Below are 14,137 nucleotides of genomic sequence, written 5' to 3'. Positions count from 1 at the left end.
CCAGTGCTTTTATTAGCTCGGTTTCCCTGAAGGGGGGAGGGAGGGAAACCAAACGGTTTGACTTCGGAGCCTCTCTGCCAGGATGAGTGAGCACTCTGGGGGGAAGGCTCAACCCTCAGTCTCCCGAGCCCCTCCCCCATCAAAGCTCTGTGAAACTAATGGCTCAAGCAGTAGACTGTAAGGATGGCCTGTCAGCAGCTCTGACTCCCCCGGAAGCCGAAGAGGCAGCATGTCGTGGTGGGGAAAGCCCTGGACATGGGGCCGGATCCTGGCTGGATTTACTGCTGTGACACCCTTAGTTTTCATCTGTAAAACGAAGGGATTGAACTAGGTGGTCTCTAAGGTCCTTTCCAGCTTTAATCTTGTGATCCCATAGTTTCGTACACAGAGAGAGCTGAAGCCCAAGGAGCCGGGCTGGATATCGCTTTGCTGCTCAGTTTGGCGACGGATGCCCTGGAGCGGGGGCCAGTTTGAGAACCCGAGGATCTGGCCCCCACTCTGGGGACAAAGTTGGGTAAATTACTGAATCTTGTAGCCTCAGTCTGGAAGAGAAGCTCTCTTCCACCTCTAACTCTATGTTAACTAACACACTAGCAGGGAGCCTTGGGTCCATTTTCTTCGCCCTTTGGGTAACTGCTCAGACTGAACAGGCTTCCAGCCAGGCCATGGGACAGGCAGGAGATGGGCTCCTCCTGGCACCCTCCCAGGCCACAACAGCAGCTTGAAGATACTGACTCCTCTGAGTAAGAAAAGCTCTTCAAAGACAAAGGAGTTTTTAAACCCTGCCCTGCTCCCCTCATTTATTTAGACATGAAAGAATGTTGAATGCCCTTCACAGTCAATCTATAAGGAAATAAATGGGGTAGACGTAGGAAAATAGTCCTGAAATTGTACTGAGACACCGAACAAGTTGGCTGGATTTCTGTGTGTGTCAGAGTCAAGCTGCCCTTCCCCTTCCTCACACCGATGGTTTTGGTCCTGGGCACGGGGCAGCAGAGGATAGGCTTCCCCTTGTCTGGGCACACAAAGGGCTATGCCCCCTGGACAGAGGCACCCATCTGGGCAGGAAGGCAAGTCTGCTTCTGCGATGCTGAGGTGACTCTGAGGCCCCTAGGACTGCTTGCTTTAGCCCTACTTCCTGACTTCCCTTTATGAGGAAGTATCAAAGGAGTCTCGTTTGGAACTGTAGTACCATGAGGTATGGAAGGAAAAGCAGGGACAGGCTGTCTGGGAACAGGCCGAGGATCTGGACCAGCCCTGCTTGCCTAAAAGAAAGGCCTCCGAGCCTCATTCCCTCTGACAACTGCAGAGTACTGGCCTCAACACCCCAAGCACAGCAACGTATAAATCTGTTGGCAAACCATGAAAAACCCCCTAGGAAACCAGGATATGATTGTCCCCTCTGGTCACTTCAGCAGAGACAAAACAAGACAAATTTCAGAGGAAGCTTTGGATCACAGTTCAATGTGGCCCGTTCTAGCCACTAACACAATTTTGGACAGTTCAGATCGGAATGCTCCTTGCCTGTGGATCACTGAAAAGATACAAACACAGACAAAAATATACAATTAGAGGGAAAAATACAATGGCACTGAAAAAAAGAATACCCCATATTCACATAACATGAACACAGATGGCTGGCTTAGCCATAAATTACCCCATTATGTCTTCCTGAACAAGTCTTCATCTTTGGAGGTATCAGTTTCCTTATCTGAAAAATGGAGCTGGACTAGTTCTTAGTCTAAAATTCTTTCTATATAAACAACTATTACTCTCTAAGTAAAAGTGTATTACTAATTAAGGTAAATTACTATGTAGTAACTTCACAATTTCTATTCCTACATCCACAAAGTTTCCTCACTGGAAATGTCCTATACCAATGAAATCAAAGATCCAGTTAACAAAGAAAACTTACTGATACCTGAAGAAGGCCTCATAGGTGACTTTTAGGCCATCTGAAACCCACTTGATTTTTTTTACATCATCTGAAATGCAAATAATTTCTCTTCTTCCCTCTTGTTGCTGGTGCCCTGACTCCAAGCCTGGTGCCCTCCCCATTACTCAGCTCTGTGCCTGGAAATTGGTCTTTATCATAACTAGTCAAGGCACCAGCCACCCTCACTACAAGTCACTCCGCCCCTCAGGATTAGTTTCTCCTTCTATAAAATGAGGTGCTCGACTCTAAGGGTTCTGAGAGTCCTTGCTGCAATAAAACGCCTTGACAGGGGGACATGCCCCATCACACGGTGATGCCCTCAGGCCTCGGGTGGGCCGATGTGCCCTGGAGAGCTGTGCAGCTCTATCAGCATTTATCAAGTGTGCCAGGCTCTGGGCTAAGCCCTGGAACAGGTCCAAAGTCCTCTCCTGGCTGCCACCAGCTATCTCCTTCAGCGCTGCCGCTCTCAGAGGCATGGACTTTGTGGTGACCACTTGCCAGTCGGCAGTCCGATTTGCTTATACTGGGCTTCTTGACCATATTTTCTCTCTCAAGGCCTTTAATTACAAGCATGTGCCACCTCTGGCTATTACTGCCTCTGCGATGACTGAAAGAGAAGCCAAGCCCCAGTCCTACCCACATACACTTTCCTAGAGACCCACTCCCAATATAAGATGTTCTATTGTCTAACAGAAGCCTGGGTGGGGTTGTTTATTTAAAAGGTAACTAAGAGTAGAATGTTGGTAAATTTAAGGCCCAAAAGAGTAGGGATTGAGGTTGTCTCCCTGAAACTATAGCTCTCTACTGAAAGGCCAGACACTTCAGGCACCTCAGATCCAATAGAATAAATTTGATTTGAGAACCAAACGTGCTTTCCCTGACATCAACCTGCCTCAGAACTTTCTCTTCTGTCATTCTGGCAAGTGAGTGATCCCAAGGCCTAAGACCTAATAAAAACAGGCTATTCCTGGACTGTACATCAGACTTCTTCATAATGACAGAAATGCCATAGGAGGCTTTTAGGTGACAGGAAGGCTCCTAATAGTCTCACTGGAGAGAGCAACATAAGGATAATTATTTTCATCTTTCTAATAGGGAAAACAAGGACAGGATATGTCAAAGTAATCTCTGGGCTCCAAGTTTAACACCAGAACACAGCTCTCTTGCCTCCAAATCCAGTCCTGGCTTCTACCAGGTCTACTGCCTTTGATCTTCTTTGGATCTCCCACTGATCTTTAGGAAGCCACACCTTAACCCATCACATCATCATGTCTGAACTACAAAATCAGTGAGTCCCTGAGTTACAGGTTTTACAGCTGTAAGGAACCTTGGAGATTTAGTTTGAACCCCAAATTTTACAGAGAAGGAAAGTGAGGTCCAGAGAAAGGAATTTTTTTTTTTTTTTTGCTTCTTAGAGACAGGCTTTCTCTATTTTGGCCAGGCTGGAAATGCAGCAGCCCAAATGCTGTTTGGGATGGGATCTCTGGCCTGCTCCTGTGGACTGAGAGATTCTTCCAAACTCAATTGGTCCACCAGCAGCAGGGAAGATAAGCATGGGCCACTGTGCCCAGCTGAAATTACTCAGGGTCATATAGGTGATAGAAACCTACAAGATGACTTTTAACACATATTTCCCCATAAATACTGGATTCATTATTCATCTCTTTTCCTTCTGGACCTTCTTTCACAGTTCATCATGACTGGTCTTCTAAAGTAAATATTTACCTGCAGTGCTGGTCACTTCAAATTCTTCAGGTTTCAGGGGAACATCTGCATCTTTTCCAGTTGAAGCTTTAGACTAAAAAGAACAGATTCTGAAGTTTAACAGAGGACTCTGTACAGAGATCTAACTGTTCTATTTGCTCTGAACCAAAAATCCAGTTCTGCCAGAGAAGCTAATGGACTGCTATTTCAGAGCCCATCAAATGGCTTAATAAGGGTTAACAAGGGCGTGGGGAACCCATTCTGCCTGGCCTTGGACACTCTTTGGCCAGGTCATTCCTCCTTTCTGAGGTGATTTCTTCATCTGTAAAATTAAGCCTTCACTGGCTCCTTCATGGAGCTGCCGTGAGGATTACTCAAAACACTGTGCCTTGATGCTGGACAGAAATGTCTTGCTGGTATTTTTAAAAAGACACATGGCTTTCTGTGATGCTTTAGAGTCTTCCTCATAAAGTCCACATGGAGGGGAGGCAGTCTATCAACATCTATATTCTTAATGACTAAATAAGACCCAGTCTTATTCAGAGTCACCCAGCTAGTGGGTCTGAGCATTGGGGCAAAACCAGGTCTTTTGCATCCATTCCATCCACAACCACTGCTTTCTCTGCCCATTATTAATGCTGTAATTTCTAGGTTTTTCTTTCAGCCAGTGATTTGTGAAAAGAATATGAAAAAGGCATGCTCTGCCACGTAAGTTTTATCAGCACTGCCCCACTTTCACATTAGCCAAAGATACACACTAGGCAAAATGCTTGCAGGGAGGCCACAGGCTAGTAGCCAGGACTAAATCCATTTCCTGATATGAGGAATCCTGGGATGTCCCAAAAACAATATAGAAGAGATTCCTTGTTTTAAAATAAAGTCAAACCTTTTCAACTAAAACTCTTAAATCCATTAGCCCTCTAATTTTAGCTTTATACATCGAAGCAAATTTCATTTATGGACATCCTATCAAATCAAAATTAGATAATTCTATCATATAATGGCTATAGGACAGCCTAAGAAAATAGGGGGAATATTTAACTTACTTCAGGGAACACACTTCTTTTCCCTCTTCCAGCATCTACCCGAATCCCCAGAGCTAATTACAAATGACCCATTATCTATTCATTAAAGCAGCCACGCAGGGCCTCTACTTGGCAACTCATTTAAAACCATCTAAGTGTGTGTTACTCTCTGGCTTTCTGAGTAATAAAATTGAATTTTAAACACTTTCTCAAGTCAGACTTGTCATTAATTCAGACAACCTCCTCTGCCCTGCCTCCTGGTTTTATGGAACTTAAGCAACAATCCCAGCACTCACAGCATTTTCCCCAAATGCCCACTCTTAAGTTAGAGCCATAGACTAAGACTTACATAAGCCATGCCATATTCGACCTCCGCTCCCTGCACTTCTGCCTTAAATTGAGTAAAGAACAAATAAGATTTTCCCTGAGGCCTGCAAAAAAAAAAAAAAAAGTCATTAGAGTCATTCAGAGAAGGGAATGACGGCAAAATGGTACACACTAAAAAAAAAATCTTGTGTAAATGACCTGCAGCTGGCCCAAGGGACTGAACCTGTTCTTTTAGCATTTGATTGTGTGGTTTTTTTAAGGCTAGGGAGAGATGGAAGCTATTTAAACAGATCACAGACTCTGGGCAAGATGCATTCATGTTGCTAGGGACATCACAGCAGGCCTTTCACTCTGTGAAAAGGGAGGGCAGTAAAACCACCTTGAAGACCAATTCCACTGCTTCCTAGCTGGATGATCCTACATTAGTTACTCTGCTTCTAAAACTTCGTATCCTCATCTATAAAATGTGGATATTACCTACTCTTTCTACTTCATGAAACTGTTGTGAGGATCCAGCAAGGTCCTGTATTTTGTGTCCCCTTCCTAGCTTTCTGTGGGTCGGCCATCATCACTGCTGCTGCAGCTCCTACTTCTGACTTTTATCTAGGATTTTACTCAGGTAAAGTGCTTTGAACTAAAGTGCTCTAGAAATCTGAGACTCTTCCCAAACTCCAGGCCTGAGGATGACCTCAAAACATCTGCTTGAAGACCAGATTAGCTCAGCCAAGAGTGGAAAGGCTCTGAATGAAGGGGCTGGGAACTACACTGGCAAAGGGACTTCTAGCAGCCAGGAAATAACTGATAATGACAAGAATGAGTGATATTCAAATCAGCTTTAAGATTTGTTAAGTATTTTAAGTGAAGAGTTCCTTCATATAGAATCCTTAATGCCTTTAAAGTTACATTCTTTTTGATCCCTAAGTTGATAATATAAAACTGAAAATGCCATTTGGATTTCTGATCACTTACATCTTGAGAGTAGCCAGACTAGAAAACAAAGATTAAACAGGTTTCTCCCAGACCTCCAGTAAGGCAACAGTAGAATCAGAAATAGAAACCAGTGCTACTTAGAAGGAACCAACCCACTGCTTTAGCTGTTAACACTATAATGATGCAGTCACTCTCGTCTAACAAGAGCAGTACTCCTAAAACCCAGGCCATCCAGAACCACTAACATAGCTTCAGAATTTCTGCTTCACTAATGAAGAAAGTCTAGGTCAATCGAACAAAGAATGAGGTTTAAGCATCACAGAGTTATGTAGCACCTACTAAGTGCAAGAACTATGTGAGGAATTAGAAATATAAGCCTAATCTATGTGAGGAATTAGAAATACAAGCCTAATTTCCAGGCCTCCAGGAGCTCACAATGGAACTGGATAAAGAGAAGATACATGAAAAGCTAACAGAAAACACAAAGCATAATTCTATGGTTTACCTTCTTTATCATGGCTTCCCCCTTCTTCTGTTTATCCAAATCTTATCCCACTTTCTTTCTTCCCCTCAAGAGTATTTTATTTTTTCCAATTACATGTAAATATAGTTTTCAACATTTACTTTTATAAAATTTTGATTTCGATTTTTCTCCTTAAGTAGACAAGAAGGGAAATAGAGATATAAGCCTTACCTGAGGGCTTTCCCCGCCAGCCCACCTGTCCCAAACTCAATCCAAGCTGTGCAGAGGGAGGAGATGGGAGGTATCTTTCTTTCTATCAGATGAAGAACTACCAGGCCTCATCATCTGCTCTGTCAATGCATCCCAAGGTCCTCCAGGCCTTAACAACTGCCCAGCCTCTAAGTCCTCAAGACCACATTACTGTCAGTTGAACCCCAGGGTGCTTGGGCCTTGCTGAGGCTGCACCCACAGGACTCTTTTCCATCTGCTCCATATTTTCTCTCTCCATAAGCATCTTGAAAACAGTGGGTGCCTCCTTTTCGCACCTGTATTCCTGGCACTCAGCTCAGAGCACAATCAATGCTTTCTCGTTCCCTCCTTCAGCATTCTAGGGTCCCTTTCCAGCTCTCACAATGTCCTGTATTTTGTGTTCCTCCTCTGGCTCCCTATGGTTCTTCCATAGCCAGTGCTGCTGCAGTTTCTACTTCTGACTTTTATTTACTACTTTACAAACACATATTACCACTATTTTACAAATGAGGAAACTGAGGCACAAAGCAGAGAAGTGATTTGCCTAGAGCCATAGAGCCACTGTGTCAGAGAGCAGATAAAATAACCATGAAATAACTGAACTTGCCTCCAAATGACGCAGGTGAGGAGTCGGCTGTCATCGCTGAGGTCCAGGCTCATTTGCCATTGCTGTGAACAGAAGACAGCTTAAGTCTCATGATGCTTGTAAATGGAAAACATCTCACGACTTTTTTCTACTCAAAATTGCTTTGGGGCCCCTGAGCACCAGTAAAATATTCTAAGCTGGGCACAGCCTCAGACAACACCAGGAAAGCTCCCCTGTTTTTAGAAAATTACCTAAGAAGGGAGCTGACTTGCTGATGAAGCTCGTGACGGAGGCCCCCTTCAACCTTGTGGGGAGGGAGGGGCCCAGGAGGGCGGCCCTGGCTTCTCACCGCTGCCAAGGCCGTGTCCATCAAGCACACTTGGCTCTGGCCCGAGGGCAACCTAGACTCTCCAGCATTGGCTCCCTCACTTACTTGTTCCTGCTGACTTTCAGCCACTGATTATATTCAGGTGGTGAACACAGGTATGAATGTAGCCTCCAAATAAATGGAGTCTTTGGGCTGCATAACAGTGATTCAATCAATTTCGCAATCAGCTTCCAGGCCTTGCCAGTTCTCCCCTGGCATCTCCTCCCCCGTCCTGAGTCTTCTCTCCCCTCACTCACTTAGTGGTCACCTCTCCTCCCTCATCACTTCTCATCTGGACAGGGCAACAGAGCTTCCTTTCTGACACATGTTCCTGTTCAAAAGTACTGACCTATTTGAGAAAAGTAAGAGTGACCTGAAGGCCAGCAGATCACAGCAACAAGAACTTGGACTGGACAACATCAATCAAAGGTTCTTAACCTCTGCTGAGTCACAGACCCTTGGCAGGCAAAAATCTCAGAGTAATGTTTTTAAATGCATAAAATATGGATTATGAAGGTTATCAATAATGATTTTTTTCCCATTCAAGTGATCTCAGGTTAAGAACATCTGATATAAGCAGAGTGAATCTCAAAGAGAAGGTTGCTGAGTGTCCACTTCTACTCCACGACCAGTGTCTCAAGAAACAATCGAAGGGACAACTAAGCAATAGAGAGAGGATGTGATGTTATCTAGAGTTCTAAATGGCAGAAAGAGTATGAAAAAAAGAGATGAAGGATGAAGGGAGGTCTGTTGTATGGCCCAGAGAATTCCAGAAAGCACAATGGTTAGGAAAAGGAGGGAACAGAGGAAAAAAGGGGACAGGTAATTAATAAACTTCTCAATATTTCTTAGTTATAAATTCCTTCTAAAAAGTAAAGTGCTAAAAATACTAAGAAATTCTAAATAATTACTTCCATGAAGTTATGAAATTCAACAGACAGTATCTTTTAAATTACATCATCACCATGGGTTCCATAAAAACTCAAAACCTATTATACGATGATTCTCTCATCCCAGGAAGTATTAGGGAAGGAAATAAGAATAAATAATAAAAATGGTAATAATGGTAGATGACATTTACGTAGCATTTTACACACATCATTGCATTTAATATTCTCAGTACCCCCCACCCTGTGAGACAGGCAGTGTGGTTATTACTATGGCTTCTTTATGGAAAAGCCCCCTGCGGGACCTGCATAGAGGGAGGATTCAAACCTAGTTTTCTGGGTCCAAAGCCAAGGCCTTTTCCAATAGCCTGAGAGGTACAAGACCCTGACAAGAAGAGAGAGCCCTGTCTGGGGCCACACAGTAAAGCAGGCCAGGCTGCCGGGTCCCCTGTCCCCCTAATCGTTAGCCCTCACACCAAGCTGTTCTGTCAGCCTCCCAGGACCACATGTGCACTCTGCCTCTTAGGAAAGGCTGGCAGTGGAGCCTGCATGGGGGAAGGGGGGAAGTGAGGGGGGAGAACTGAACTGTCCTTTGATCAAGCTGTGCTGGGATTTGAGTAACTCACCTCATTAGTCCCACCTTGAGCAGCATATGTGAATGTGCAGGTGTGCCCTCCCTGGAGAACAAAGGAAAAAGAAATTAAGTCTTGGGAACAGCAGGCAATGGGAAATGGGCAAGAGCTGCTAAATACATCTCCCCTTTTTAGTCTGGAAGTCAGATACCTTTGTTAGGCACAGCTATAAGCAAATGGCATTCAATCACCTCAATTCTCTAGACAAAGAAGTTAGAGAGAGGAATGAGACACAGGAGTCCAATGTGGAAAGGGATCTTAGAAAAATCCTATTTCCAGCTGAAGACTAAACACCTTCTACAACCTTTTTGACAAGGTTATCCAATATGGGTGCTACTATACTCACTACCTCCAGAGGCAGAGTATATATATATTCTATTTTTGGACAACTCTAGTTATTAGGACACTTTTCAAGCTGAGCTGAAATGTCCCTCTTTATCATTTCTAGCCCTCTCCTGGCTGCCCTAAAATGGCACTACTGACAAAGGATTCACACCTCCCTCTCTATAAACTACCCCACCTACAGCCTTGAACATAAAACCCACCATTTCATTCAACTAGGACGTGTATCCTCCTCTTGAATGTTCTCCTGAACCTTGGTCCAGGGGCACAATACCCAGATTTGAGGGAGGTGAGGGTTCTCTAGTCAGGTCATTCCTAGATGATCAGCAACAGTTCTGGATGCCACATCATACATAGAGGGGGGTTGAGAAGGCAGAATTTGTAAGACTAGTGTTGTTATTTTTATCCCAAGAGATAAGGAAACTGAGGCAGAAGATTAAGTGACGCAGCCAGGATCACGTTGGATTTGGAGCTAGGACTTCCTAACTCCAAGCCAAGCACTCTATCCTCTAGGCCATCTGGCTGTCCAGAAATTACACTGGCTTTCCTTGCTAACTCCTGTTTGTCATTCAAAACCCTTCACAAGGGGGCAGCTAGGTGGTGCAGTGGATAGAGCACCGGTCCTGAAATCAGGAGGACCTGAGTACACACTCCTTGAGGGTAACAACTATTTGTTTTTTGCCTTCCTAGTGCTGGCACGGAACACTTCCCAGAATATATCCCAATAAATCTGCAGAATTTGGCTGCACGCTGCAGAGGATTCCTGCTTCCAGAACAGAGGACTAACCATGGCACCAGGATCCCTGAGCTACACAGGGGCACATAAGTGGATTTATTTGGGAGGAGTGTCGATATCAACTCAATAGATGAAGACTATTCTTTATTAAATTTATTTTTATACTCAATTTACTGGTTACATTTCCCTCACACTATGACACGATATCTAACCATATAAGTATAATCACATCAATCATATTTCCACACTAGTTGTGTTGTGAAAGAAGAATGAGAACAAAAGGGAAAAAGCACACACATACACAAAAAAAGGGGAAACACCATGCTTCCATCTGCATTCACAATCCCCAGTTCTTTCTCTGGATGTGACAGCGTTTTCCATCATGAGTCTTTTGGAACTGAGAAGACTACTCTAACAATCCAAACCCTCTAACACCGTAACCTCCTTCAGAAGGTGGTCGTTCCCCTGGACTTCAGCGGTGGCCGGAGTCTACTTTTTGAGAATGCCACAGCGGGGTTCTGAGCGCGCAGGGTGTGAGAGGCCGCACCGCTCCTGTGGCCCCAGGCTGAGGGATTCTGAGAGGGCCCCCCTCGCCACTTCCAGACCGCCCTGGACAGCAGCGCCCTGTTTTTACAAAAATATATACATACACACATATACATATATAATTGGAGAGAGACAGAGAGACGGGGTAGGGGAAGGGACGGACACACGGACACACACACACACACACACACACTGCTTCAGAACGATCCCTTTGACATGAGAAAGGGAGGGAGGCCAAGGTACAGGAAACTGGCGCGAGGTGCTGAGGCTGAGGCAGTGGAGCCTGAGACCAGGCCGGAGTCGCCGCTGACCCTGGGCGAGGTCCGACGCCCCTGCGGGGACAAGGCCAGGCTTTGCCCTGTTTCACCCACAACTGCCCGGCTCGGCACGTTTACAGTGCAGACGCTCAGCGTCATCAGAAACTCCAAGTCCAAGACTCTTTCTGCCAGACTTTTACACCGAGTACTAACTGCATGAGACGACACCGTTGGCTCAGGCTTTATCTTCTCTGCTGGACTGTGCATGGGAGCCAAACTTCAGTCCTCTCGGGGCTCCCTCTAGGCCTCCCATAGGGCCGGGAACAGTCTGGTTTAACGGGCGCCCACCTCCTCTAGCGCTTGCCTCCGGACCCCTCACGTCACCCCCGACTCCAGGACTTTTTACTGGCTCGGGGCACGGAGCACTTAAGAGTTAGGAGGACCTGAATTCAAATCCGACCTCGGACACTTGCCGGCTGGGCAGGTCCCGTAACCCCGTCTGCCTCAGTTTTCTCATCTGTCAAATGAGCCGCAGAAGGAAATGGCGAGCTGCTGCAGCCTGCCCGGACATGCAGGTGAATCGGAGTTAAATGAGGGCGGGCAAAGTCCCGGGCCTCACTGTCCCCTGCAGGGGATGGCCCTGAGGCCATGGGGAACTAGGCCGAAATCTCTCTCCCTCCTGGCTCCCTGCCTTCTTTCAGACGCCTTCCCCCCTCTCCCTGATCCTACGGCGCTTTCTCAGTGGGATTGGCCGCAACATGGATGGGATCCAAGGCAATCCCAATAAACTCTGCATGGAAATGCCATCCGCATCCGGGGAGAAACTATGGAGAAAACGCCATTTCCACGTTTTTCCTTCTCGATTTTTCCCTTTTGTTCTTACTTTTCACTCCCAATATCACTCATGGAAATGCATTAAAAAACAATTGTGTGCATATAAGGGAAAAAAGTGTTTAAGATGTATGTGAAAAGTGAATGGGACTGGGGAAACAAGCGCCCCGCCTCGCCTCCTCGCTACGGCCGGGTGACCCCCGCTCCTTTGCCCGCAGGCATTAGCCCGCCTCCCGCGCGGCCGCAAGCTCCCCGAGGGCAGGGCGGCCCGGGCCTCTACCACCGCGCCGACAAATGCCTGGGGCCCGCTGCCCGCCAGAAGGGACCCGGGAAGCCCTCCGGGCGAGTCCTTCCAAGTCCGGGGGCCGCGCGCCCAGTCCCGCTCCGGGGGGCCCCGGCTCCTGCGGGCGGGCGCCAGGCCCTCGGGGAGGGGAGGCGGCGGCCTGCGCGTCAGAGGCGGGGTCGGGGCGCCCCCGGAGGGCCCCTCCCCCAGGCCCGGGGGCTCGCGGCCCGCGCTTCCCCGTCCCGCGCCCCCGCCTCGCCAGCCGTCCCGGCCCCCGCCCAGCCCGCGCCCCCGTACCGCCTGCGCGTGGCTCTGCGAGAAGGAGTGCACCACCCCGCCGGGCCGCACGTCAAACTCCACGGCACGGTCGCCGTCGTTGCCGCCCGCCGCCGCCGCCGCCGCCGCCAGGAGCAGGAGCAGGGAGGCCCAGGGGCTGCCGCTGGGCGCCGCCATTGGGGCAGGAGGACGGGGGAGAAGGAAACGCTGACGGCGTGCCGAGAGGGACACGCCGGGTAGGCCGCGGAGCAGGCGGGAGAGAGCTCCACGTCAGGGCTTGCGGTTGCCACGTGACCGACCCCGCCCCCGCCCCCGGGCCGCCATCTTGGGCGCCAAGGAGAGCGCCTTAAGCTAAAGGTTTAAGAGGGAATTGCCAGTCCAGCCTTGCTCTGCCTTTGGAACTGGGGCCTCCTCGGGCCTGTAACGGCTCAGCCTCGCGGTGCGAGACGCTCCCTTCTATCTGCACTTGACCCCGTGAGGAAGAAGCGGACGCGGACTCGGCGCCGGAAGAGCCCCGCCCGCGGACGGAGAGCCTTCCGGGACCCATTCATTCCCTTCCCTTCCTGCCGTTACGTCACGCCCCCTTCTCTGTCGTTGTGCGGAACCTTGCCCCAGAGAACCTCTAATACTGAAATGACCTCATTAAGCGCTTCTGTGTGCGAGCCCCGTGGGCGGGCTACTAGCTCTTAGCGCTCTCGGAATCGCCTCGGCGTTGTGACGTCACAGCTGCCGCGCGTCTGCTTACGCACCTGGCAGTAAAGGCAGGACGTAGAACCGAGCTCCCTCTCGAAGCTCGCGCTGAGTGGGAGCCGTTCCCCAACGGACGTGAATAAGCACCAATTGTGTGCGGTCTTGGGGGGGGGGGGGAACGCCCCGAACCATCGTCACAGTTTTGTTCTTTCAGGTGCTTTGTGACTCAGTTTGGGCTCGGGGTTCTCCCTGAATGTTTTCTGTCCCCTGGAAAGCCTCGGCTGAATGAGGACAGCGGGGGCTCCTTGCGGGTGTGCTGGAATACCCCAATCAGAGGGCAGCAACGGGGGGAGGGGGCGGGGTCTATGGGATGGATGCGCGGGAAAGGACTTGAGAAGCCAATTGCATGTCGGGAACGACGGGAAGAAGAGCCAGATAACCACGAGGTTCCGAAGGGGCAAATGTGGGACGGTGGCACAAATGGGAAGGGCTGACCGGGTGGGGTCCGGGGACAGGTGGACGTCTCCAACAGCCAGCCGCTCGGCTAGGTTCTGGAAAGGCGAAAATGCAGAGCCGGCTGTGGAGGAAGGGTCAAAAAGCGGGAGCTGGATTCAGGGTTATGCAGTATAAAAGGTCAGTAATGCAAGAGGAGTAAGAGCGGCCGCTGGGCGAGCCGAGAAGCCGGATGGAAAGATGTTGGCAAGTTAAAAGCATGAGCGCTCTACCTCGGACTGGGCGAGGCAGTGAGTAAGGTGTGGGGTGTAGAGATTGTGAGGATGAGTGGCTAGGGGAGGGCTTCCGGTGGGGATGCTCAGAGGAGGGAAGAGCTGGGGGGGAGATAATGAGTTGTCCCTTGGGTACGTTGAGTTTGAGATGTGTGGCGTTTGAAAGCTAGTCAAGATGTCTGAGGGCCGGGCATAGAGACCCGGTCACCTACATAGAAATGATGATTGGCCTTTGGGAGCTGATGGGGTCACATGATAGAGAGAAGGAGAAGAGAAGGGCTTGGATGCCCAGGACAGAGCTTTGGGATAGGGGATGATTGCTGACATCAGCAAGGGAGACTGAGG

The 14,137-nt window shown here is 48.5% G+C and overlaps 1 protein-coding gene across 1 annotated transcript; it reads right to left on the bottom strand.

Annotated features, from left to right (window-relative positions):
• Positions 1-769: 769 nt before the first annotated feature.
• Positions 770-13,039, bottom strand: MYDGF (myeloid derived growth factor). Its single transcript, XM_031947814.1, has 6 exons — positions 12,399-13,039; positions 9,101-9,151; positions 7,242-7,303; positions 5,015-5,096; positions 3,662-3,734; positions 770-1,534 (listed from the first exon to the last, which is right to left on the bottom strand). The coding sequence occupies exons 1-6, from the start codon at positions 12,552-12,554 to the stop codon at positions 1,455-1,457; spliced, it is 504 nt and encodes a 167-aa protein (XP_031803674.1). The 5' UTR covers positions 12,555-13,039; the 3' UTR covers positions 770-1,454.
• Positions 13,040-14,137: the final 1,098 nt, after the last annotated feature.

Source organism: Sarcophilus harrisii, chromosome 1, assembly GCF_902635505.1.
Source record: "Sarcophilus harrisii chromosome 1, mSarHar1.11, whole genome shotgun sequence".
Classification (NCBI taxonomy): domain Eukaryota; kingdom Metazoa; phylum Chordata; class Mammalia; order Dasyuromorphia; family Dasyuridae; genus Sarcophilus; species Sarcophilus harrisii.
The sequence above is the reverse complement of the archived record's forward strand: the minus strand, read 5'-3'. Positions and strand labels throughout refer to the sequence as shown.